The sequence below is a fragment of the Antennarius striatus genome, chromosome 3 (assembly GCF_040054535.1).
Source record: "Antennarius striatus isolate MH-2024 chromosome 3, ASM4005453v1, whole genome shotgun sequence".
Taxonomy (NCBI): Eukaryota; Metazoa; Chordata; class Actinopteri; order Lophiiformes; family Antennariidae; genus Antennarius; species Antennarius striatus.
Genome location: NC_090778.1, coordinates 25,946,840 through 25,970,701, shown reverse-complemented (window position 1 = coordinate 25,970,701; position 23,862 = coordinate 25,946,840). Strand labels below are relative to the sequence as shown.

General features: G+C 43.9%; 3 protein-coding genes across 12 annotated transcripts; 2 read left to right on the top strand and 1 right to left on the bottom strand.

The window, feature by feature from the left end:
* The first annotated feature begins 274 nt into the window (after nucleotides 1-274).
* On the top strand, nucleotides 275-18,051 carry LOC137592287 (AP2-associated protein kinase 1-like). Of its 7 annotated transcripts, none has more exons than XM_068310340.1 (19): nucleotides 275-1,035; nucleotides 3,097-3,215; nucleotides 3,519-3,627; nucleotides 4,074-4,216; nucleotides 4,317-4,438; nucleotides 4,517-4,598; nucleotides 4,715-4,847; nucleotides 4,973-5,076; nucleotides 5,471-5,550; nucleotides 5,627-5,790; nucleotides 6,302-6,483; nucleotides 6,889-7,065; nucleotides 7,566-7,753; nucleotides 8,048-8,241; nucleotides 8,325-8,393; nucleotides 10,231-10,332; nucleotides 10,988-11,173; nucleotides 11,526-11,615; nucleotides 15,692-18,051. In XM_068310340.1, exons 1-19 carry the CDS (start codon nucleotides 876-878, stop codon nucleotides 16,528-16,530), a joined length of 3,243 nt encoding a protein of 1,080 aa, XP_068166441.1. In that variant the 5' UTR covers nucleotides 275-875; the 3' UTR covers nucleotides 16,531-18,051. The 7 variants fall into 7 exon arrangements, with proteins under 7 accessions (XP_068166441.1, XP_068166440.1, XP_068166438.1 ...); XM_068310339.1 differs by having other exon boundaries at nucleotides 6,868-7,059; XM_068310337.1 differs by having other exon boundaries at nucleotides 6,868-7,065.
* Nucleotides 18,052-18,761: 710 nt separating this feature from the next.
* On the top strand, nucleotides 18,762-21,648 carry med22 (mediator complex subunit 22). 4 transcript variants are annotated; one of them, XM_068310392.1, is made up of 5 exons: nucleotides 18,762-18,861; nucleotides 19,065-19,214; nucleotides 19,297-19,377; nucleotides 19,615-19,823; nucleotides 21,123-21,648. In XM_068310392.1, exons 1-5 carry the CDS (start codon nucleotides 18,838-18,840, stop codon nucleotides 21,310-21,312), a joined length of 654 nt encoding a protein of 217 aa, XP_068166493.1. In that variant the 5' UTR covers nucleotides 18,762-18,837; the 3' UTR covers nucleotides 21,313-21,648. The 4 variants fall into 4 exon arrangements, with proteins under 4 accessions (XP_068166493.1, XP_068166496.1, XP_068166494.1 ...); XM_068310395.1 differs by having other exon boundaries at nucleotides 18,773-18,817; nucleotides 19,068-19,214; XM_068310393.1 differs by having other exon boundaries at nucleotides 18,793-18,861; nucleotides 19,068-19,214.
* A 6-nt stretch (nucleotides 21,649-21,654) lies between these two features.
* Nucleotides 21,655-23,831, bottom strand: c3h9orf78 (chromosome 3 C9orf78 homolog). Its single transcript, XM_068310391.1, has 9 exons — nucleotides 23,683-23,831; nucleotides 23,481-23,540; nucleotides 23,318-23,369; nucleotides 23,171-23,241; nucleotides 22,994-23,071; nucleotides 22,610-22,807; nucleotides 22,387-22,523; nucleotides 22,195-22,299; nucleotides 21,655-22,061 (listed from the first exon to the last, which is right to left on the bottom strand). The coding sequence occupies exons 1-9, from the start codon at nucleotides 23,757-23,759 to the stop codon at nucleotides 21,961-21,963; spliced, it is 879 nt and encodes a 292-aa protein (XP_068166492.1). The 5' UTR covers nucleotides 23,760-23,831; the 3' UTR covers nucleotides 21,655-21,960.
* Between the last annotated feature and the right edge of the window lie 31 nt (nucleotides 23,832-23,862).

The following is a 23,862-nucleotide window of genomic DNA, read 5'->3' as shown; positions in this document are numbered from 1 at the left end:
TAAACAAATATGAGCTGAAATATTACCTCTTTGGAAAAGGTAAATAACTGATTCCTAGGAAGCTGTAGGATGCTGTTTCATCAAATTAAGGCTAAAGCATCCAGGTCGCTCCTTCAAAACTATTCCAGTGACAGCAGTGTCAGGTGGCCAAACAGGAAGTCATTACTCGTTTGACCAATCAGAATACGTCCGGCAGTAGGGCTTCCGCGGAGACGATTGGATGAGACTCAGTCCTACCTTCTACTATTTGTAGCTAGGTTAGCTCTGTTATTAAGTTGCTTGAGCCGCCTTCGTCCAGCCGGCTGGACACAGAGAGGCAGTGAAATCTTTTTATGTGACCTATGAAGGACGCGAGAAAGTGTCCGGTGGATTAGGTGACATTCCGGGTGAGATTACCGGAGGAGATGTGTAATAATCTACACTGGACACTAAGGACGTACCTGGCACTTTGCCGTTCAATTGACAGCTGTCACCGCACCTAGCTAGCGAGCTAGGTGAGCTAACGGCTAAAAACTGTTTTTTTTTAAGGGGGGGGGGGCTCATAGGCTGGCCAATTGAGCCATTACGGCTGTCGGTTCAGAGTGGAAAGTGGCGACTACCCCCGGAACGTTGTATTCTATTATTTCCTCAACAGTATTTCACTCCGCTTGCTGCTCGAACTGTGTTTTGACCGGAGACCGACGGACACCTTGGGAGTGTTTTCAGGTAGCTAGCATCTAAGCTAGCAGGCTGAATTCATTCAATTGCCGTTATTGGAAAGCTGCTAAAGGGTCAGCACCGGCACCTCGGACAAAGGTGGACCCACAACATCCGATCACAATTGGTGTTACGACACTAATCCATTTCGGAATTGATTGTTTTTATGAACTTGGAAAATGAAGAAATTTTTTGATTCTCGTCGGGAGTTGGTGAGCTCCGGGCCTGGCTCCGGGGTCGGTGGAGGAGGCTCTGGTTCCGGCAGCGTTAGCAGCTTCATCGGAAGGGTTTTCACCATCGGACGGTATCAAGTCGCTGTCGAGGAAATTGTCGCAGAAGGTGAGTTTTGTGTCTTATTGTTGTGTAGATTAATGTATCTGTAGACTGATCAATAGTAGTAAACTATGAGCTGTCCAATATGCTGGACATGTGTCATACAGTTGACTTCTCTTTGCGTCACTGCACTCTTTACCTTAAGGGTCAAAGAACATTGTATAAGTAGGTTTTCTCTTGTGTTGAAAAGGATCAATGCCATGCTGACTCATCTGTCTTGTTATTGACAGAGGGAGTGACAAAATCACAAGAGTAGATTTAGGAAGTGCTGCTGTTTAAAAGTATGATTATGATGTGCATCAACATGGAAGATGATTATCAGGAGACTTTCTTTCCAAATACATCATGACAAAGCTGCACTTTTCAACTTTAAAACAGCTTTGAATTATTTGCTGTAGGTGAATCTGAATTGAGTTGAAAGATGGTAAATTATATATATAATTATATATATATATATATATTTTTTTTAGGAAACCTAGGTAGTCAGTCATAAGTTAGTTACAGTTAAACAATAGAGGTTTACAGGTTTCCTGTGGTCACTTCAATAACGTCAGCCATGAGTCTGCCTTGCTCTGTCAGCTAAGAGTGCCTGCTTGTAAATAATAAATGAAAGAAGACTGATTAATTCATCGGTTGTATAGATGGGCCCCATCATGGCTTTATGAAGGGCTTGGACATCAAACCTCAGTCTGTTCAGAGACATCTATGGAATTTTTTTTATGTGATTGAGGATTTATTGTGGTTATTTATCACTTAAAGTAAAATATATGACCCCACATCAGAATCTCTATACTTATTCACTCAAATGTTTTTGGATTTATTCTGGACTTACTTGGTGACTCCATTTAGAAAATGTGCTATTATTCTCCTGGCTCCTTTAATCTTCATCAACCTTGCCTCAAGCATAACTGAAATAAATACTTGTCTCAGTATAAAGACAAACCAATCAGTCATATACACTGGATTAAGTAGCTTCGAGTCTAACGGTACATGCTATTCTTGTAATAATTATAATTGTGTTTAGTTATTCAGGCTTCAAGCAGATGTCTGATTTGGTTTCACGTAGTTTCTGATGATTTTGTGAGTCACAGCTTTTCTGCCATTCCTATGAATGAGATGTGTTGTTTTGTGCTGGTTTAGAGTTACAGCCGGTAACATTACACCTGTTCTTGGGATGTGACATGTTTCATTGTAACAGAGAATGTTGTCAGTTCCTGCTACGCTGCCCACTGTGGAGCTTCATTGAGTCATTCGCTCATTTCTGAGGACACTTTGTGATCCCATGCCAAGAGAGATGTGACATAATGTCCATCAGACTGATGGCAAACTCTATCTAAACATGTCAACAATCCCCTTTCCATACAAGTGCCTGAAGGTGTATTTTTGTGTGTGTTTGCTTGAATTTACACATGCATTGGCTGCAGTGGGATAATCCCAGTAGTCGGTTGCATCATTAGGCAGTGGCTAATTTTATCCGTACTTGGGAGTTATTTGTTATTTGTCGACTGAGATTGGAGACGACTGTGTAGATATTTGCGTTTCGTTGTGAAATTTGCAGGATTGAATTAACAGCCTGTACTATCAGTGATATTGTGATTTGCTGTCAACTGTGGCGACCCAGCTACACCCTGCCACAATAAGTAATGGAGGGGGGGGGCAGTGAATCATGCATGTTTCATAATGTAAAGTGCTTTGTCACAGTCTTTTACATCTTGAAATGCGTTCTGTTACATCTAGAAATGTGTTCTGAGTCACTCTGGATGGATACAGCCGTCTCTTGGCTTTCCCCACATGTCAGCATTTCTGGAACCGTGTGATGAATTCTTTCACTTCCTGTCTCCCGTATCTTCTGCCTTTTGAATCTCAGCGCAGCTGCTGACTCACAAAATGCTGCGTCAAACTCTTCTTCCTTGTTTGCTACTCAGCAGTACGCTCATCACATTCAGTAATCTGTCTAAACTAAGCTCTAAACACTAAAGTCTCCATGTGAGGCATTTTGCTGCTGTTTCTCCTACAAGTCCAGAAATGCAATCACATTTCCTGTTCTCCATCTCTACGCCTTTGCAGGAGGCTTTGCCATCGTGTTTCTAGTGCGGACTCATCAAGGCCTGCGCTGTGCGCTAAAAAGGATGTATGTCAACAATGAACATGATCTGCAAGTCTGCAAACTTGAGATACAGATTATGGTGAGTTGGACAGTCCAGAGTGAACAAAAGTAATCTGTTTGAATAGTAATCAAGTACACCCCCCATCCCTTACTGTGAGATAAGAGAAATAGTTCCTGTAGCCACTCTGGGTGACATGACCAAAGCCGATAGTTATCTTCATTACTTTCAGACTTTTGGCGGAGAATCTGCGTCTCCCTAGAGATAAAATAGACTGGGTGGTTACAGGAATGGGTGTTTTATCAAGCTTATGTTTGTAAAACCTGTAACCTGTGTATCTGTATTGCTTGTTTATTGTTGTTTTCTTTGTGTTTGTTTACACAGAGGGACCTTGTGGGCAACAAAAATATTGTTGGCTTCCTGGACTCCAGCATTACTGCAGTGGGAGCTGGCGATGTGTGGGAAGTTCTAATCTTAATGGACTTCTGTAGAGGTAAATTTGTGCGCCCCACCCCGTCCCCTTTTGAACTCAGAGCTCCATTACCCTCCACTCCTCACTGCATCCTGCTCTGTTCAAAGGCAAAGGATCGACTGATGGCTATCGTGGTCAATAGAACGTCTATCCTAGCTGGAGCTTAACTGAGTGGCTTTATTTATAGAAAGATCACATTTTATCATGGCGTGTTTTAACATAATGACATTAACAATTTCCTGGCTACCAAAGGAAATCTGTCCAGTCATTTTTTGCTTAATTGTATCAACAAGCAAACGGCATGGAAACAGATGAGAGCATAATCTCTTTAGCAGAGATAAAAGCACATGTTTAATTAATGCAAATTCTTTTACAGTACCTTACTGTTAAAACTGAAGTCATTCATGAAAGCTGTTTCCTGAACGCTGCTGGTTAAGCCTCTTTGTGGACGTGTGTGTCTCATGCAGGTGGACAGGTGGTTAACCTAATGAACCAGCGATTACAGACGGGCTTCAGCGAAGCCGAGGTGTTACAGATCTTTTGCGACACGTGTGAGGCGGTCGCTCGCCTCCACCAGTGCAAGAATCCAATCATCCATCGAGATCTCAAGGCAAGTCTGATCGCCAGCGTGGGCACACCCCACCGCTCGCTGCCTTTGTGCTGTTTACCTCCTGCATATTAAGACCTGACAGGTCTCATCTTGTCTGTAGGTGGAAAATATTCTCTTGCATGACCGGGGACACTATGTGCTCTGTGATTTTGGAAGTGCCACCAACCGCTTCCAAAACCCTCAGACAGATGGGGTTCAAGTTGTGGAGGAGGAAATTAAAAAGTGAGTTCCTGAGCTTTCTTACTGCCTCTTCTTTGTCTTAACGAAAGGCAGACGCTGATTGGCTTGCTCTTCAAACAGGTACACTACTCTGTCATATCGCGCTCCAGAGATGGTCAACCTCTACAGCGGGAAGATCATCACGACAAAGGCAGACATTTGGGTGAGAAGGGCCGTGTTTGACAACCACAAGGCTGTGTCACATTACAGGAGTCACATTACTGTCATTTATGATGATGTATGAGTTCATCAGTTTGTGTATTGATACTGTCTGCACAGGCCTTGGGCTGTCTGCTCTATAAACTGTGCTACTTCACACTTCCTTTTGGGGAGAGCCAAGTTGCTATCTGTGATGGAAGTTTCACTATCCCAGACAATTCCCGATATTCCCAGGACATGCACTGTCTCATTAGTGAGTAACTCTGTCCCCACAACACACAGTCTGCCACACATCCATGTTTGAGCACTCGCTGTGAATTTAAAGGTCATTTTTCACGTCCACCTGAGTTTCACGTGTTTTTCTCATTGATTTCCCAGGATACATGTTGGAACCAGACTCGGATAAGAGACCAGACATCTACCAAATATCCTACTTTGCCTTCAAACTGGCTCGACGAGAGTGTCCAGTCCCTAATGTACATGTAAGTCAGATTGGAAACGGAGGAGGGAATAGGCTGCAGGATCGCCTCCTTTTTTTAGTCCTTTTCGTGCTCCTCTTGTTCAGTGGTTTCAGGTGTCTTGTTGCTTTTTTAAGGAAAATAATGTAGGACAAGCTGATATTGGAGAGGATATCCTTTCAAGCAGTTGTCAGTTGGCTGCCCTTCATTCATAATGTGTGTTTTCTAATGCGTTTGAAAAGTCCAACAGCGTTTAATTCAGTCAAAATTCTGACCTCACCAAAGTATTATTAATATGGGGAACAATTTTTCATAGATAGAAACCAGTGCTGACATGTTGCTGTGACATTTGATTCCTCATTGATGTAGGAAATAGTGACCCTTTTGTTTTGAGTAAAAAGTGAAAATCTGTTTTTAGAATTCATCCATTCCTGCAAAACTCCCTGAGCCTGTCAGAGCCAGTGAAGCAGTGGCCAAAAAGAGTCAAACCAAAGCCCGGTGAGTAAAATTCAAAGCATTTGAGCGTTATTATAAGAAGCTTCTACATTCAGTCCCTTCCCATTTCCTCCTGCAGGCTTACGGACCCCATTCCCACCACAGAAACCTCAATTGCTCCTCGGCAACGACCCAAAGCCGGCCAAGCTCAGCCCCAACCGATATCAGGCATTCTTCCCATCCAGCCAGCTCTGACGCCTCGGAAAAGACCCAATATGGCTGCTGGAGCGCCCCAGGCCATCGGTACAAGAAGCTGTATTCCAATTCAAAGCTTTGCTTCGTTTCTGCATCATAATGGTCAAACGTTGTGATCCAGCAACCTCCAAGTATTCATTTTACGACTCAGATAACATACATTTGTGTCTCCTTTCATCTACATTCTTATGTTAGACTCCAGCTGCAAGAAAAAGTAGTTAGAAAAGTAGACCCGGCCATCTTTACTGGGTAATCAGGCTCTGCATTTATGTGGCAGTTATTCTGGTGACGTATTGATTTCAGTTCGGCATACTCCTCAACGGGGTTTGTATTCCCTGTGGGCCAATGATCCCTGTATTTATGGCCTTCTAATTGTCGTTTGACGAAAGCATTCATGTCAGGCACACTTTAAAGACAGAATGGAGTGTGATGTGACACCACATTCACAGCAGCTTGTGTGTTTTATGAGATTCTGAAGTTCTGATAGTCGTTAAATGTAACTGAAGATAAAACTCTGACTCCATCTCTTCACATTCTCCCATTTGTCCTTCCTTTCCAGATGTTGGCATCAATGTCCGGCCTCCAGCTACAGCTGCTGTCCAATCAGCTCCTGCTGCACAGATCGCCCCCCAGCCGGCTCCGACCACCAACACACAGCCACAGGCGACGCCACAGCATCAGCAGCTCCTCATGAAGCAGCAGCAGGCCTCCAGCTTCCTGAGCCCGCAGAGCAACCAGCAGGTAGGAGCACAAGTCATCTGGGGTCTAAATGAGAAGTTCTCTGCCACAAAGAGGAAGATGATTAAACGTGTTGATGGGCCTCTTTGGCTTTAATAAATTTAACTAACGTAAAACATAAATATGTGCACAAATGTGTTCAAAATCTATTTTTTGTGACAAAACAACTAAAGCTTTAAGAGGCAGAATATTATTTAAGCTTCTGGTGAGTACAACTTTTCACTGGACTCCTCTCCCTCCATCATGCACTTTCTCATGATTTCCATTCATGCTGTAGAGTAAACTATAATAAACCCTCAAGAGTGTCTATAAAATGCATTAAAGCATGGCGACCCGGGCCTTCCTCATGCTTCTCTGTGGTATCCTATCCCACATCAACCGGTACAGAGTCTCCTCCTCCACCAGCAGCAAACACCATCTCAAGCGTCCACCCGGCTGCAGACCAAAGCTACGCCGGTTCCTCCAGTTATTACCCTGCACCCGCAGCAGCAGCTTGTAGCCCCCATTCATGAACCCCCAGCTCCTCATCTGATCCCCATCCTTGAGTCAGCAGTTGTGGGTCCTGCATTTGACCCAGAGGTCGTGGTAATATGCTCCTCTATTCGCCGTTTGCTGCTCTTTCAGACCTGGTGGGTGGGGAGGGGTGACTGCCAGCTTGTCTCGAACCAATCACATCCAAATTCCTACTTTTTCTTTTTCTGGGGCACAGAGGAGGAAGGAAATGCGCTCGTAGAAAGAAATCACACAGCGTGAATCCTAGAACAGCTGGGAAGGCTTCAAATAGTGTGTTCAACTTGATTAACAAATCCTTTAGTGTTGGTTTCTCAGCTGCTTCTTTCAATTATCAAAAGTCTATTTTTTATTGGTTTTATTTTACATTTTAATGCTTCAAATTACTGAGTCGTGTCTGATTCGCTACAATCTCTGTGCTGGAAATGCCTTTTTCCCTCTTCAGAAAGGATTTTTATGCTCTCATCTCCTTCCAGGGTTCTCTGTGGTGAATTTTGCCTCTGGGGTCTGATTTGATGACCTTTCCCTTCATTTCATCCTCTTTATCTCTTTATTTATTTTTATTGTCCTCACAGGCAGTCGGGCAAGGAATACATAAAGTCGGCTCACTGACGCCCCCCTCCTCACCAAAGATGGCACCTAAAAGCGGCCACAGACGCATCCTGAGCGATGTCACCCACAGCGCCGTGTTCGGCGTCCCGGTCAGCAAATCCACCCAGTTGCTCCAGGCGGCCGCAGCGGAGGCCAGCCTCAACAAGTCCAAGTGAGCAGAATGAAGTCCCCTCAGTGATCTGGGGATGAACTGCTCTTTCATGGCTCTGAGTGAGCTGAGAGGGGCAATAGACCTTCTGTCCATTCATACCACACAACTCCCAAAGGAGGATAAACAAGCCTTTTACATCCCAGAGAATCCATCCCAGAAGAATCCTTCAATTCAGTCTTTAAATAGCTCTGTTCACTCTCTTATTTGCATTCACACATAAGCCAGCGTCCATACACTTAACTCCCATCATCGAATTTCACTCTTAATCTTTATTTCCACTTCTGTCCCCTGCAGGTCAGCCAGCACCACTCCTTCTGGTTCACCGTATTCCTCCCAGCAGAGTGTGTATCATCCAGCCGACAGCGGCGCCCACACAGCGTTTCCTGCGCCCAGCGCTCAGCCCAGCTGGAACCCCTTTGGTGACGATAACTTCTCTAAGCTAACAGCAGAGGAGCTGCTCAATAAAGACTTTGCGAAGCTAGCCGAGAGTAAGTTCTGCTCGCTCCACGCGTGTTTCCAAATGCATCTGTTCTATTAAGTGAATGAATTGGTTTTGTGTCTTGATGTTTAGCTGCTGCACCAGGAGAAAAGGTCACAGGCTCCAGTGAAAGTCTCATTGCAGGACTCAATGCGTTTCCAGGTAAAATTTTGCCTTAATCACCCATCCTTAAGGGATACCTCCCATCCTTTCCCTTCTTCTTCTTCCCTTCTCATCTTTCTCTCTTTTGTTCTGTTCCATCTTTATTCACTGTGAAATATTAAGCTGAAATCATTATGAGTACAGGTTCAGCGGTGCTGACCATCCCTGACCCTTTTAGCTCCCTCTCTGACGCCACAGGTAATTCATCAGCCACCACCACCCTTTGATTCTCTCAGGTCTTCGGCTCTTGATCAAATATATCCTTGAAGCTCATGAGTCACGTTTGTATTTACTGTAGACATTTCCTGGGTATCACTTCCCCCCCAGAGGTCAGTTAATGAGTGCTGGTTTTGTTGTTGGGGTTTGTATGTGTTCTTATCTTGTTGACATAGCGATCAGCCTCACAGTGGCTCCCTGTCAGCTCCGATGAATAGCCATAGCTGCGGCTACATCACATCTCATTTGCAGATCTGTGCCGTTGCCGTTGCCTGGCAACCCTAAGGACAAATTCTTCTTTGTTAATTGGATTGCGGGAGCCTTCTTAACCACAGCTCTAAGAACAAGAGAAAGTCGACTGTGCCGCCTTATTAAAACGATTACCCATCTTTTTATGTTGGCTGCGGTTGGCCTTTCGCCTTTTTGGATGTACATTCTTGTTAAGTGAGTAACTTCCTTTGTGTGGTTGCTGTTTAAGGCCTATTCCGAGAGGATAAAGATGTTTAGGCCATTGCGTAATCAGGATGTAGTTAATCTCCTCCGCCCAGCTTAAGTTGTCTCTTTGACACTCTGTACCACTCGCCCATGTAGGATTCACGCAAACAAACACGTCAAATCAAGCATTGTTGGAATGAAGTGTAAAAGGAAAAGTCAGCATGATGCAAAGCATTCGGGATGGATTACCTTTTTGACATTTAGGGTTTATAAAAAGCATTTAATCAGTGTTGGCCTCTTTCCTGTAGTGAAGGGGGCAAAAGGTCACATCTGCTGTGCCATTTTCTGAGCCAACACATTCCTTGCCTAAGATCCCCCCCTCCTCCTCCTCCTTCCAATATCCCCATCCCATTTTGCCCCATAGCAGTTTCCTGTAAGTATGCACAGCAGTGAAAAGTCATGTGTTGTTTCATGCATGGGGTGTATTACAACTTAATCATAGCTCTAATGATTTGAAACGAAAGAGGTGCATGATTGAAAGAAAAATCTGAAATTGAGATTGTCTGGTCCAACAGTCAGTGGAGTGGTTTGGCGTGTAACAGAGGACTGTGGCGTGTGTGACCGCTGCGGACAAACCCTCGGAGTGCTGTGGCTTCTTTTGTATCAGGAAATGTTGATCCTGGAAATGAGTGCTGCAGGAGCGGCCATGTAGTAACTCTTCAGTAGTTTAATTCTACTGGTCGAGGTTTGATTGCATGAGAGGCCTCTGGATTGTCTGTCTGTGGTGGACAGAATATAATAAACTAACAACTCATATATGAAACTAATTTGATGTCCAGTATTTAGAAATTTCGAGACAAAATCCTCCTCCTCCTCCTCTTGATTGAAGGCCCCTGAAATTTCTCTGCTGCTCCCTGAACTTTGAACCCTGCCCGACCCTTTTGCTAAATCAGCAGAGAGCTCCACCTCTGGCTCTCGCTCTGTTTTTGTCCCATACCTCCTCCTAAAGTCCCCCATCCCTCTGCATGCCTCTGCCTCTCCTCCCTTCTTCTCTTTCACTAATACGGTCACAAATCAGAACGAGACTGAGAGACGACCTTTACCCCTACTAAATCTGGTTTCTTTTAAAAATACTAATGATGCCTTTTTGAATACAAGTGTTTTCCTCTTGGTGTCTCTTTTGTAGTGAAAGCAGAGGTGTGTGTGGATTCACTCATTCCTGGTTTGGAAGCCCCCCAGGCCCAGCAACATTCAGGCCAACCAGAGCTCATCCCCGCCGGCATGCAAGGTTAGCTTCCATGACCACAGAATAGGAAATCTTTACCTGATTCATCGCTTCATTTCCACCACAGAAGAATTATTACCAGCTGTAGGAAACGTATCACTCCTGAACAGTCGTGTGGACTGAGTTTGTGGGTTTATGAGGTGAAGCTCACCTCACAGAATCATTTTCTTCACCGTCAGTTTGATTTAACTGCAGTTTGTGATGGTCTACCAGTCGTATTTGTTACCTCTGGAGACAACGGCTAATGTTAGGCCAGAGCTGATGCTGGATTATGCAAAACACTGCTGGACAAACTTCTACAAAACAAAGTGAACGGGATAGAAAAAAGAACTTTGGTGCAATCCGTTTTCTGCTCCACATTTTTAAACATTATGGCCAGGATTGTTCGGCCTTGGTGGAGGTGTCAGTCCTACTTCCACCTATAGCCTCCATCTGTTGGTAATGATAAAAACTGACCATGGAAATCATCAGGCATTCATATGTGTTCCGCTAATTTGGTGAAGTGCCTCCCTCTTGGTTGTCAGAGTATTTTTTGTGGAATTTCTGCTGCTAATTTCCTTTGATAACGATCACACACTATCGAATAAGCAGCTCTTTACTTCCCGTCTGTTTCTGCTGTGACGTTCTGTCCTTCCGGCTTTGCTTCCTCCTGATTCAGACTCTCTCTCTGCTGAGGACTCTCTGCTGGATTGCTCTGCTGATCTTTTATCTCACACTCCTTGTGGAAACCAGTCTGGTTCTGCTCTCCCTCCTTCCTCCTCCTCCTGCTCCTCCTCCTCTGCTCCACCTGGCTCCAGCTCCTTATCCTGTCTGGAGGAACTTCCGTCTGCTCAGACAGCTCCTGGTAAGACCATGTTTGCAGCACCCCCTCAGCTAGCCTTGCATCTTCTGGGTGTTTTTTGTTCCAGGGAAACCATCCTTCACTGCAGATCCTTCCTAGAACAGGAGGAATCACTCATGCAGAGAAAACAGTAATAAGTCAGACTAACCAGCTTTTTAGATCCCATCACTTATTTGTAGAAGAGCTAAAAAAAAACAAAAACTCATGGTTAGTAAATACCGGAACCGCCCTGGCTCCATCTACTTTTTTAATCAACCTTTATCCTCTTTTCAATTTTTGGGTTCTTTTCTTTTCTTGAGTTAACTTCTTCCTCCCCTCTTGCATTATTCCTTCACTCCCTCTTCCTTCACCGCAGACTCTGCGTTCCTCATGTCGTGCGGGGAGAGGGGCAATGGCGACGAGTTTGACCCCATTCCTGTGCTCATCTCCAAAAACACAAATCAAGGTAAGGCTAACAGGAGTCCAGAGATGAGCACTCACACCCGCTGAAGCCCAGACTGTCACCCCTGAAACACTTACGGTAGCCACTTCCTGTAGCTGCTGGTGTGAGACGGCCCCTGAACGGGTGCGTTTGACACATTAATGCTTGTTTCTCCCATCAAGCGCTCATATTAGTCATCTGACTCGCCTTTATTTTAACGCTAACTGCCGTTCATTCTCCACCATGCAGGTTCTTTGTAGCTTGACTAAGCCCCCACCCCACCCCACCCCACCGTGTTGATGCAGCTGTATAAAAATGACCCCAGCTCACTCTGTGCCCGTTTCTCTTTCTGCCCCCGTTCATGCATCTCTCTGCTCCGCCATCATTTTCACTTCATCCTCATGAACTCCTCACTCTTAATTTCTCCATTCAACCTCTGTTAACATTACTTATTCCTTTGCTTCTCCTTTTGCCCTTCCATGTCCATTTCTCTCCCTCTTTCTCTCTTTCTTTCCCTATTTCTCTTTCTTTCTGGCATGTTTCAGGTGGTCACTCGCGCAGCAACAGTGGCAGTTCAGAGTCCAGCATCCCCAACTTGGCCCGTTCCCTTCTGCTGGTGGATCAGCTCATCGACCTCTAGAGGGGTTTGGAGAGGTCGAAGGGGCGCTGTGCAATCCTAAAGGGAGGGAGGATGGGGGGGGGTAGATGTGGAGGCACTAAATGTAGCACCTTATGAAGTGAAACGATGGACCCGGCTCAGCTTAGATCGGTTCTGTAGAACCCGTCTGTCAACGTGCCTCCTTGGCCTCGACTCCATCTCTAGCTTCCTGATCAGCTGGTTTCATTCTTCATATCTCACGTTGTTTTAAAAAAAAAAACCTCCTCATGAATGCCTGTGCATATCATCTGCTTGTGACCCGGCTGCACCATGGTCTTCCTCACGCTTCCCTCGTAACTGCATTAATATCTCTCAGCGCGGCGTTGCGTCCTCGTAAACGGTTGGAGCTTTATTTAAAACAGCCGCCGTCAGACAGGCTGGTCTAAAGAGAGACGAGTCCGAACGCTGTGGACCTCCAGGACGCGTGACGCAGTCTGCTGTGAAAAGCTTCCATGTGAACTATTGATGAAACAGATAAACCGCTGATGGCTGTTTGCACTGATTGAACCACTTAGTAAAGAAACCCGGGACTTAATGGAAACGTCTGGCCTGTTTACGGAGTTATCGGGTTTACACAAAGTTAACAGACGTACAAAAGAACTCTGCATCGGCATTCAAATGCTGATTTTAAATGTAATGGTTCCGTTTCGCACGGCTTCTCTCTGACTGACTGGGTTCACATTCTAGTTGGTTTCCAGTCGTGTTCCGTCTCCTGAGACATCAGACTGACTCTGCGACTCCAGATATCTCTGCTTCAGCTTCCTATAGTCGCACAAGGAGTCGTCCGAATTGCTTCTTGACAGGCGACTGATGTGCGTTTCCGTGGAGTTACGCAGTTTTGCCAGTTGGGTCTGGAATGTTTTGCGTTTAGAATTCATGTTTAACAACAGTCAGGCTTCGCCTGGAATTTATTTTTCCCACTTTGCCAGTGTTTGCTGCAAAGTTGGTTGAAACTTTTAGCGTGTTGCTAGCGTGAGAAAAAACCCCCTTGAACTTTAGATCTGCCGGTTCTTCAAGCATTAAAATCATTAAAGCATTAAAAATTGAAATCGCTTGTAGGAAAGGGTAGCAGAAATGCTAAATGTTTCCACACTGCTGGTGTTTCTCCTCTTCCTCTTACCATCTCAGCTAATAGTCAAGGTGCGTTGTCTTGAGGCGGGACTGGTTGCAGTGGTATTGAAGTGATTTTTTTATGAGGAAATGTTTGAGTATTGCACCTGGTACTGATATGGGTATCGGTGCATCCCGAGTCCCGCCTTGCATTTATCAGATATCTGCTCCTGTTGCTGCGTTCAGCTGCCTTTTTCAAACATTTTCAAATCAGGTCACTTCTAACCGACAAGCGTTTCCAGCTGAGGTAACACGGGACTTGTATTAAGAGTTGCAGCGACAGCTTAACTCCATATTATCAGTGAAGCAGGTATTATTTCTGTCTGTAAATCAGTAACCAATCAGAACCACGACTGTAGGATCAGCTCCAGGATTCTGTCACTATCTACAACACTTGTTATCCCATTAATGGTTATTGTGCATTTTAATTTTTAGCTTTTCCCACACTCATGAACTCACCATCATGTTTCTTTTGGCGTCAAGCTAAGCCACAGAAAAAACGGACAGAAATCAAATGCTTTGACCTAATAGAAAAGCCATTATTGTATGTTTGCCCTGCTTCTGTCAGGGTTTTAGATTCTAGTTTCGATTCGGACCTATCGATAAGCTTTACGGGAAGTTCTTCCTCTCCTCCGTTTGATCTCTTTCCCCTCCAAAAGCTGTGATCTGTTACATCACTAACGTGGCTTTAACAAGGAGACGCTCATAGAAAACTCCTTCTATATGTGCAGAAAATCACTTTTATTTTTCATGTTTGCTGCTCAGCGCTGGTTAAAGTAGAAGTTTTCTTTGTGTAATATTTAAAAGCATTTTATCCATCATGGTATGAATAAATGTGACTGTTACTGATAGTGCTTTAGAATGTATGAACTGAGTTCCACATGAAACATGTAATTTATAATGACCTATAGATAAAATAAATATTTGTCTATGAATCACGTTCCTTTCTGATTCCTGGTTCTTTAAGCCGCGTTAGTCCAGGTATAGATTTAACCTTTAAGCTAAAGGTGGATTTTATTTCCTGATGTCTGTGTAGCGCCGCCAACTAACGGTCTAACGGTACATTTAAATTCTGGGATATCCTCTGCTTTCTCCTCCTCCTGCTGTGAATTCACGTAATTGTTGATCAACCCATGAGACGATCAAAAGAAAATCGATGGGCAAATGATTTAATAATTGATCGATCGCTTCTGTAGTTTTTCAAATGTTAAAAAAAAAAAAGATTCCACTTTCTCAGATCATCTAAAGTGATTTCCTTTTCTTTGGCATTCATCACATTAAATTGACTTGTTTTGAATTTTGAACGGAAGCAAACTGAAGACGTCTCTTTGTCATCTTTAATGCATATTTTCACATTTTTGGGGGCATTTTGATTAAATAGGGAACCCTGAAAATCTGAACCATCACCAGGAGCCTTGATTATAAAGTCTGATTCTAACAGAAATCGACAATCCTGCTAATGTCTCTCCTTCTATCTTCTTCTTCAATTTGGTCTTCCTCTTTTTGGGACAAACCGACACGATCCTCCGTGTTCCCGTCAGACGCCTCGTCCCTGTTGGCGTTTATTTTACTGTGTGACACATGCTGGTTGGGTTTATATTGCGTTAAATAGAATACTGACTCAAGTACTGATCTCACACCAGGATGGAACAATTTCCTCTGTTTTTATTTGTTACGGTAGAAAAAACGGTTTCCCAGAGTAAAGAACTTAAATTGTGTTTGTTTGTCTCGATCCAGTGTTGATTTGTGAGTTTAGGGATTAGGATCATCTCGCTGTTTGCCGTGGTTTTACTCTCTGTCGCCGACCGGTGAGATGAAAAGTGGATAAATTTTTCAATTGCTTCACTCAAATCATGTAGCAAACCGAATACAAACAATCTGGGAAGAAAAGCCGCCGCTGAGGTAAGCCTGATCGGCCTCTGCTCGTCTGTGCAAACCTGTCTGCTGTTGCTTGAAGGCTGTCCATCCTTGTTTCCCCAGATGCCCCCCCTCTACCTCCAAACAATCAATTCTAACTCTCAAGAGCGCTTAAAGCCCCCCAACAGACACACACACACACCTCAATTTGTGGAAACAAGGCTCTTGGATGTTGTGATGGTAGCGCTGCCTCGTCCTGTCTGTCGTACGTGACTCGTTCAGCGTAGACTGTGTTGTTTCTCTCGGTTGGGTCGTTCTCCTTGACTTCCAGGGGTTCCGCTGATCGTGAAGTGTGTCTGATGGTCTGTTAGATGAATCAGCAGCTCAGTCTCACCTGCTGAAGATTCTATTTGTGTCGTCTGAACATTTCTGTCCATCTCTGATGCGTTTTCTCCTTCTCCCCTGTCCGATTCAGATGGCCAAGGGGGGAGCAGTGACTACACCGTGCTCGGCAAGGAGCCAGACAACGAACCTCCGGAATCAAACACGCTTCAGGGATGTGTTCACTCCAGCGATGAAGACGGGGAGAAAGAGGCCCGTGAGGAGGAACAGCAGGGTGAAAGAGCTGTGGAGGGTCAGGCAGCGGCTCACGACTGCAGCGGCTCCAGACCTCTGCTGATGGATTCCGAGGATGATGATGATGATGAAGAAGAGGGGCCTCAGTCGGCCCTTCGCCAGTCAACGCACTCCAGCATGGCGCCGGCGCAACCGTCTACCGCCTTCAATCAAACCATTCCGAGCACCTGCGCTCAGAATCACTCCCATCACTCACAAGCTGACGACAACAACGCCGACGTTTTCTCCAAAGCCCCCTTTCGGATCGGGCAGGGGGATACGTTCGACGTGTTCGCCAACGCTCCGTTTCCACACGCCCCGCTGTCGGCTCAGCAGCAGCTCGACGTCTTCTCCCAGGCTCCATTCGGAAAGAGGAAGGAGGCGGCGGGAGCTCAGGCCAAGACACCGTACCCTCACCCAGCGGCAGCTCAAGGGGTAACTCCTGACCAAGTTGTCCTGGGAGAAGTCGCCCAGCAACCGTTCCGCCCGCAGGCTCTCGCCAAATACTCCCGACACTTCGAGGCAGCGGTGGCCCAGCAGCCAGTCGAGGCTCACAGAGTCGTGTCCAGCGTGGGCAGACAAGTCACCGTGGCGTCCGTCCCCGTCGGGCCGCTTTACTCATGGACCTCAGACGCGAGCGCCGTCGACCCGTTCGTCTCCGCGCCCTTTCACCTCAAGGCCCCACAAGAAAAGCCCTGAAGGCGGCGCCGCTGAACGATGCAAACGATGAGAGGCGCACTGCATGCTGGTACCAGCGCTGCAATGGGACTGCAGACCTGCATGGGTTCATCCTCGCCCGGCTCTGATTAATTAATGCATCGTGGTCTTAATACTTGAATGTTCTGTAAGAAAACTGGCATCAGCTTCAGATTCATAGTCGCCTTATTTCCTGTCACATCCTTTTCCTCTTTGAGGAGTCCTTTTGGTATTTACAGCCACACAAAGACATCATGTCAGCTGATCATTTGATGGTTTCCTTGCCTACCTCAATCACTTTTTGTGTCAGCACTAAAATACCACGTGTTGAGGGAGTATTGGTAAATCGTCTGCAGCATCGGCGAGTTTGATTTCCTGCATGTTTGAGCTTTTTCCTGTGAAGCTAAGATCTATATCCGTTTCGCCGCTCAGAACTAGACAGATTCAGCTCGAGTCATGAGATCATGACACCACAGAGGTCTGGAAAATTAAAAGACGCTGAATGAATCACATCCTCAATGCTGCTGTGAGGTCTTTGTGACAAAATGTTTAAAGGAATGTGTCTGTAATGACCTCTAACATTAGTTTGGGTCTTCATGTTTCACTGTGTTCTGCAGCAGACGCTACATCATGATGGACGTTTCCAGGGTAACGTTACTTGACTTGAATGCAACTTTTTGTTCCAGAATGTATTATCTTTGCATTCATTGTCTGTCTTGAATTTTTTTTTTTCCTGTTATTGTACGAACTGTGTAAAAATGTTAGGCTTAGAAAATATCTTGTAGTCCCTCTGTGGTGTAACTCCATTTACTGTGTCTGAAACCTTCCAGTACCATCCACATCAGACCAACACAAATCACTTCTGCCTTTTGTGCCATTCTTAAAAAAAAGAAGAAGACTTTTTGCTTTTATTTCTTGCACTTGAATTGACCACCAAATAGTTCCTACAACTGTCTGCAGTACTTCAAACACGCCAAGATATTTATTCAGCTCTTTGATTCTTCAACTCCCAACTGTGACTCTAATGAACAAACTTGCACTGCTACTCTCAGACAATGCTTCTCTGCAGTTACAGAAATATCTACAGCACTTACTGTATGCTTAGTGGATCCAGCGACAGATTCCCATGGTTTCTTGAATGGTGAAGGATGACGACATTCCATTTTGAAGTTTCTTCCATCATTATGGAACACGTTTTAGTTCCCTGTCAGTGGATATCCAACACTTTTATTTTGTTTTGTTCCTTTTATAATTTCTTTTTGAAGTGTACAATCTTGTCTAACTATGCTAGGTTTTTTCTACGCCACCTTGCTTTCATGAAGGTTGCACTTTGTCGCGCGACGGAGTCAGGGTTCCTTAAGATTGTGTTTGATTGTAACACAGCTGTAAACTGTTGAATTTTTGGATTCGACATGTTTGATCAAAAGCACTCAAAATACGTGTTATGCTGCACCGCCTGCCTTTGAAAAGTAAGTTATAAGAACTATTAAATGAATGTAATCAAACCGTTGTTGCAATTTCATTATTTTAAATTATGTATTTAACGATTTCTGTTGAAGCGTTTCTACATTTGATGGCAAACTCAGTATTTCGTACCCCAATATGTGTCTTTGAAACCTATTTAATCAACGTGGTTATGATGTTGTTTGCCAGCCTCATTATGCTACAATAATATTCCAATGTTTGTTACACACAATGTCTTCACTGCAGAATGACAACTTTTCATACTAGATGCAAATTCTAAAGTTTTCTTGGTTACTTTGATGAGATGAAACACTATATAATCATTAACATCTGAGTATGCGACAATTTATCCTTTATTTAATCAGATTCCCAGAAGATCTCTTCTTCCTATAAGGCCTGCAACAACAATGAAACATAGCAAACGTTAACACATGCAAACCGTACACGTGTTTGACATGGGTGGGGTGCCCTGACTTAGCATAGATGCACTGTTTTGAAATGAGATTTCATTCATTTCATTGCAACAAGTAAACGAGGGGCTTTAAAATACCCTGGGTTTACTGTTTATTTTTGAGTGTTGATTTTCCAAAACAAAACTCTTGAAAATTGTATTTCCAGTGGAAAATGCTTTTTATTTAATTTATCTAAGATATAATAAATAATAGATATATATTAATAATGTGTTTTATTAACATTTATGTAATAGCTTTTTAATATTACAAAATAAATGATGTAACTCGTCGCTAGAGGGCGGTAGAGACACAGCCACACCGGATGTTGACCAACATTTAACCTCAAGAAGAAGAGGAAGAAGCGGAAGAAGAAGATAAGTTATCTTCGCTTTGTATGATATTATTTAAAAATTATGCGGTAAGAAGATTTACGAATGTTAATCCACACTTTAATACAGATGTAAAGATATTAAGACCACGTTTGGTTGTTTTGGATCCCAGCCTTTGCTGTGAAAACTCGTGCCTTTGCTTCATGCTAGCTTGTTTACCGCACGTAAATAAAGTTTGTTTTCTCTGTTTACATTATCAACTTAATGAATGTCTGTTTTAACTCGATGACAGCAGGTAACCGGAGCTTTTCTTTCCCTAATGGCTACTCAACGAGCGCTCCCTCAAAGTAAAGAGACGCTGCTCCAGAACTACAACAAGAGACTGAAAGACGACATCAAGTCGATCCTGGACAACTTCACTGAAATTATTAAAACAGCGAAGGTACGTAGACACCGCCGTCTGTCGTCCACTGTCTCTCAGGTAAAGTAAACGTAATATTCCGACATTATTTTCTTTCCCCCAGATAGAAGATGAGACGCAGGTTTCTCGAGCGACCCAAGCAGAACAGGATCATTACGAAATGCACGTCAGAGCAGCCAACATTGTGAGTACAATGGACACGCAGCTACACACGCATGCACGTTCTAATGGTGCTGTTTGTTTGCCTAAAAGATTTGTCCAGCGCTTAGAAACGGATCACATGTCATGAAGGGCCGGATCTTGGGATTCTCTGATTACATTTTGAAGTAGATCTAGTTTCTGGATCACGTGTACACATAGATGAGAATGTATTTTGCGTGTGTGGAAGAAAACCCATTTCCCCTCCTCCGTGTGGCTTCAGGTACGAGCCGGTGAGTCTCTGATGAAGCTGGTGTCCGATCTGAAGCAGTTCCTGATCCTCAACGACTTTCCATCCGTCAACGACGCCATCAGCCTCCAGAACCAGCAGCTCCGCTCGCTGCAGGAGGAGTGCGACAAGAAGCTCACCTCCCTCCGTGACGAGATCGCCATCGACCTGTATGAGCTTGAGGAAGAATATTACTCCTCCAGGTACAAATAGGCTCATACTTGCCCCCATCCCACTGCGCCTCTGTTGTCCCATGGCCATCATGCACTGTCTCACCTTTCCCATTCACAGAAAAACCCAAAGAGGGGTTTAGATCTGCTAACATCTAAACATGACACCTTTTGGGTTACCTCATTGTTTTACTTCTAAAGTGAATTTACTTTTTTGGTTAGTAAGTGCCTTGCCCTTTTTTTTTTCTTTTGCTCCATAATATGTCATAACATGAGCTCTAAGTGTAGATCTGGAGATCAGCTGTGTAAATGTATTCAGTTTTGCAATCAATTCAGTTCAAAGATGGAGTATGGAAGCAGGAATCTGGTGTCAGAAATCAGCTTCACAGAAAAAACACTGGTGCTGATCCACTGCAGTGGCCAGTAGGTTTTGAGAGGGGTATTTATACTGTCATTGGGGAGACATGCAGTCTAGAGGAATATACATAAATGTGTTCTTTGCTTATAGTTCATTTGCAACTTAAATATTTATAGTGAATAACCAGAGTTCGTTCAGATCCACTCATCTTAAGCACTAGCTGTGGTTCAGACTCCTGAGTATCGCAAAGCAAAAGTCTCTGGAGAACGTGAACTACCTTAAGAAAAAATTAACTAGATGACAATCTGGATTTCATGTAATATTTATAACATGTATTTAAATCCCAAAGGGGTGGTGACCCTTACGGAATTTTTTCAAGAGGGACTGTGGGTGAACTTGTGGTACAGCCTGTAAGATCAGACGTGATTGGTTGTTTTGTGTGTTATATCTGAAACCAAAAGCTATGAGTTTTAGTTTCTCGGTGGTCTTCGGCAATTTAAAATGGCCGGTCCTCCAGCTGTAACCATGCACACCACACACGTGGTGCGGTTGTACATGTGTACCAGTTTGTGACAGCTGTTCCCACAGACCCAGAGTGACTCAGAAATAAAGTAGAGACAAAACCCTGCAGCACTTTGTCTTGTTTTTCTGTGAGAAGTTTTTAAGTGTCTCTCGGTCCTGGTCAGAGCATGCTTGCTTTGGGCTTTCCCTCCTTGGTGCACTTGCTTTGCTTTTTTCCCATCAGCAACTAATTGCATCTTTTTGCAAAACTTGAAATCTATATTTACAAAAAGCCTCCCATTGTTGATCCAGTCGCTGGTGCTTCTGCATAACCTCCAAGCTTCTGTCACACATGTCCTCCTTTACGTGCACCTCTGTGTTTGAATGTGCTTATTCTGACCTGTCGCTCTTGTCTGCTCCTCTTTCTGTGCTGCGCTGATTCTTTGCCTCCTACTGGTTTCTGCTCTACAAAGCTACAGTCAGTGGGACAGCACTGACTTGCCGCTGTTTGAGGCCTACCGCCAGCGGGACGGCTGGGCCTCCCCAGGCAGCAGCTGCAGCTCTACCGAGGGCGACAGAGGGGAGGAGGGAACCGTTTCGCAGGAGGCGAACCCCCAGAACCACCTCAACGGACATGGGACGTCGTCTATGGAGAAAGCGTGAGAAGACGCGACAGCAACTGGAACGATTGCTACTGTAGTTTCATTACACGCCTCAAACTAGTATCTACTTAGGTCTGCCGCTAAGGCGAGGGCTAAAACAGAATTAAGGATTTAATTTTCAGTTATTGAAAAAGCGTAACATTTTAGGATGTACCTAAAGAAAAAGATTTGTGTACATGTACAAAACTGAAGGATAAAGTGTAAACATGAATGTTTAGTGTACTTTTTTAAACTACATTTTTATGTCCCTATGTTCAAGTGGTGAGTGTATGTTGTTACATTTCCTTTTATTACAACTCAAAGCATTAGTTGCATTAAAGACAGACTTAAATCTTGTTGGAGGTTTTAATTTTTTTAATAAAATATGAGTCAAAAAGAAGGACAAGTTCAATTTTAACTGAACTAAAACACAATAAGACACAACTGATCTAATATCTCATGGATTCCTCGGTTGGGGGACGATTATTGGCGCTGCATTCTCATCTAGCAATGTGAAGAAGCCAACATCTTGTAGGCAGAAACACATACTATTTACATTCTGTACAAACCAGGCTTCTTGAAGGACATGTGTGCTTTTCTCAGCCCAGTCTCTATGAAAAGGGACATTTACATGATGAGATGCATCCATAAAAATAAACATCCGGCTTTCTCAAAACCGTCGGTTCATCTTCTTGAACTTCTCGTAATGGTAATCATCTGTTGCCTTTTCATTGTTTGGTCTTTTGCGGTAATTGGGTGGAGACGGTACCGCTGAGAATTAGAGGGTGTTAATTAGATGATTAATTTCAGAAGAACAGACAGGATAACTGTTTAAACATTTGCATAAAAAGGTACAATATTGGTTGAGTATTCTGATCCTGGTGCTAATCTGCTGGCATCTTACCATCTGGACCTGGTTTCTCGGTGTCTCCCACACGCAGAGGCCTTGCTTTGGGCTCTTCTCTGTGTCTGTGGTGCCTCTGTGGAGCATTCACATCCTCATGATAGACTGGGGGGGGGCAATACATTTAACCAACAGTTAACCTCTCATTGCCGGTTATTCTCAGGATTCACACATCAGTTTCACAGAACTCACAGCGGTTGTGTTGGACGTAGTTGACAGCGATGTTGGTGGGTACGAATGACGTGCCGTGGTCTTTCTTTTTGTTCCTTTGCTCAGCAAGGAGCTTCGCTTTAGCCTCCTCTGTGAAGATAATATTCTTTATCTTTGCACTGGGAAAGAAATCACATACAAAAACATCAGCACCTGAGATCCATCCTGTGAGTCAGCTGACAATTTGAGTGTCTATTGAGCTTACTCAATGCCAAGGTCAACCTCAGGAATCCCACTCAGCATTTGATTTGACAACATCTCCTCCGTCTTCTTGGCAGAGTTGACCCGGATGTTTTCAGGCAGTTCATACAGGTGGTCCTCTGCATCCTTCACTTTAACTTTCTGCTCCTCTGCTTCTATCAACCCCTTCTTCTTTTTCAGCTCTGTCTCGATATATTTCATCCTGCGAAGATAAATTAATTGAAAATTGAAGCAAAGAGTTGGATGAGTAATTATATCAAAGTATTCACCTAACTCAACATATTCAATGTGTCCTAAACTGGATTTAAGTCAGCGCATGCTTAATGCAAAAGAGAATGCGGGTGTATCCCTATTTTGTGTGCATGCTACAAGTGGAATAAGTACGCACATGTCTGCATCTTCATCTCTTCTGTTAGTCTCAGCAGAAAACGACGTGCCCAGATTGAGGTCTGTTTCTTCTTCTGTCCTGCATATGGAACAGAGGGTCAAATCACTTCACCATAGTATATGTACAATACTTTAATGACACTGAGTAGACATAGTCAGGCATAGCCTTATTGCTCACATGTCCCTATTCCTGTCTTTGACTTTCTTCATGTCTACAACGCCTCCGGTCTTCAGTTTAAAGGGATCATTCTGCAAAGGTAATAAGGGAAAATAAATAAACGTATATTCTGAATATTTAAACAGAATAGGAAAATTTGTCACTTACATCAATTTCTGCTTCTGGCGGTAGTTTCTCTCCCACCAACAAGGCGGTCACACTAAACAGGAGGGAAATCACATTATTGATTTATGTCAATAAATTTATGTCAATATCTTTCCTTTCCCCAAGTTCTTTGTGTTAGTTGCCGTAGAAACGTCACAATTGCTACCTGACTCCAGTCTGTCGTTTCCGTAAACTCTGAAGCTCTTTAGCTTCTTCTACTTTTGATCTAAATAATCAACAAAAAAAACAATAGTTAGAAAGATTAATACACAAATCAGCTTGGAAATAGTTTTAGCATCGAATGGAAATTTAGCTAATGATGCTAACTTTTTTTGTTCGTATTGTGGAGTTTAAAAAAAGGACCTTACCTGAGTTCTTCAGTTGTGTCTTCCTCCTCTGAGTCTGAGGACTCCCTTCTCTTCCTCAAGTTTTTTCCACTTGGCATTTTAAATACCGTTTAATGTTTTTCGCAAAATTTCGTCAAGATGTGTGGACGGCTGCAGGGGGGAAGTTTTTAGCTGCTGCACAACAATCCTATTTTACTTCCG